At 47.0% G+C, this 2,031-nt stretch overlaps 1 protein-coding gene across 1 annotated transcript; it reads right to left on the reverse strand.

Moving 5' to 3' along the window:
* Positions 1-246: 246 nt before the first annotated feature.
* LOC147454869 (metalloendoproteinase 1-like) lies at positions 247-1,807 on the reverse strand. The gene has a single exon (XM_086517441.1). The coding sequence runs from the start codon at positions 1,608-1,610 to the stop codon at positions 426-428; it is 1,185 nt and encodes a 394-aa protein (XP_086373567.1). The 5' UTR covers positions 1,611-1,807; the 3' UTR covers positions 247-425.
* Positions 1,808-2,031: the final 224 nt, after the last annotated feature.

The following is a 2,031-nucleotide window of genomic DNA, read 5'->3' on the forward strand; positions in this document are numbered from 1 at the left end:
ATTAAATCTCTCTCTCTCTCTCTCTCTCTCTCTCTCTCTCCCCCCCCTTGCCTACCAATTAATATCCATCTTGCAAATGAATTCTTTTTAAAATAGAGCCATTAAGAGAGTTAGCAAGTAAGAATTAGATTTAAAAAATTATTCATATAACATACGTTCAAAGGGTATTTAAAAACCCTTTTTACTTACATGTTTAAGATAATAAAATGACTCTAACTTTTTGAAAAAGAATGACGTTTGTTTTAAGTCAATTAAAAAACCCGTTCTATTAATATAATCTTGTTAAAATTTTAAAATTTTGACAATAAAAAACCCATTCATGTGAACTGGTGTGGTAACTTACATGTTTAAGAAATGAACCCCCAAAGGTGACACTTGAGGTGACACTTGATTGATTATGCAGCACTAGTGTATCACCAAATGCCTCAATATGCTAGCAAACTCGAGAGAAAAAAGATGAGGAAGACAAGGGATGCATGAAGGAAAGTACATGTGCAAGCCACATTGACATCTTCAACACTATGTGATATAATGGGGGGGATCCCTGGAAGAGGAGTGTTGGGATTGAAATTGGGATTTGCACCATAGAGTGCTTGCGCCCCCTGTATATCATCTGGTTGTAGCTGTAACTTCACTTGTCGAGGGCCGAGGCTTGGATACATGATCGCATTTTCTTCAGGAGAATGTGCTAAACCAATGAGATGCCCAATCTCATGTGTTACAACCGACTGCAAATCAACCTCTTGTGCCGTCATGTTATTGTCTCCTGCAGCTGCGCTCGCCGAAAACCAGAATTCAGAGTTGTCGAGATGAAACCTACCATCCGTCGGCGAAAATGCATGCGCAAGAATGCCCAAAACCCCATCAAAGGGCTCTTCATCGCCATGATCAAACGACACAAATTCTATCTTTATGTCTGCTGCCTCATAGTTAGTGATTTCTGTGAAATTCATTGGAACGACAGCAGCCCACTCGCTGAAAGCATTTGCAAATGCTTGTCGCCTCTGCTCGGGGCTCAATCTCTGCGTCTCATTCATGGAGTTGAACGCATAGGTGAGGTTTCTTTTGGTAGACGGCCAGCTGGGGGTGGAGGGAAAGAAGGAGTAATGACCCACTGTCGAGAAGAATGCCATGGGATGATCAGAGTGTGGAGATGATGGGGGTTGCTGAAGCATTAGAGGCACGCCGTTTGCCACATCTTCGCGGCCACATCGGGGCGTCATGATTTTGAGCAAGGTGGGCATATCAAGCTTGCCAGATATGGGGAGGTTGAAGCTCTGTTGATAGAGGCGGAGAGCGGCGAGGGTGGAGTCGTCAAAAAGGGCAGTGACATTGGTGGAGGAGGAGAGGTTGAGGTATCCAAAGTGAGCAAAGTAGCGCTTGAGGGGCGCAAGGGAGCCGCGGGAATCACCGAGTCCCGCGTTGAGCAGGGATTTGAAATGGCCCCAAACACCAGCTGTGTATTGATGGAGGGCAGGTGGGAGCTTGTCAAGAATGCTCGGGAAGGGAAGGGGCCTGGCGGCCTCGGTGAGCAGGAATAGAGATGAGAGCTGCAGGTGGCCGAGGATGACGAAGAGGGAAAGCAGCTGCATGCAGCGATGGGGGCACATGGGGGACCGGCAGCAGGTATGGGTAGGTTTTAGATGCAAAACAGATTGATGGGCAGCTGCGCAAGAGATGACTGAGGGAGATACCTGTGGAATGAGAGAGAGAGAGAGAGAAGAATAAGAAGAGAACCAGATAGAATTAGCACAAGCTCTGCTCCGGTCGCAGTTTCGCTATGTTGCCCTCAAGGGTGCCATCCCCTATTAGTGGGGGTGACGGTATCTTCCTTGGCTTCTTTGGTTGTTGAACCACTTCCCTCTTGTACGATGCTCACACCAGACATTGTATACCTAAGCCAAGTATGAAAAAGAAGTCCTTGCCACACAAGGGCGGGCAAGAGCAGCCCATGCTGGGATGGGAGCCTATTCGTAAAGAAAAGTTGGCCGCAAGACCATGTTAGAGGGGTGGCCTTGCATGCTTGCCCAA

The sequence above is a fragment of the Adiantum capillus-veneris genome, chromosome 7 (genome assembly GCF_014529385.1).
Source record: "Adiantum capillus-veneris isolate H3 chromosome 7, ASM1452938v2, whole genome shotgun sequence".
In the NCBI taxonomy this organism is placed as follows: Eukaryota; Viridiplantae; Streptophyta; class Polypodiopsida; order Polypodiales; family Pteridaceae; genus Adiantum; species Adiantum capillus-veneris.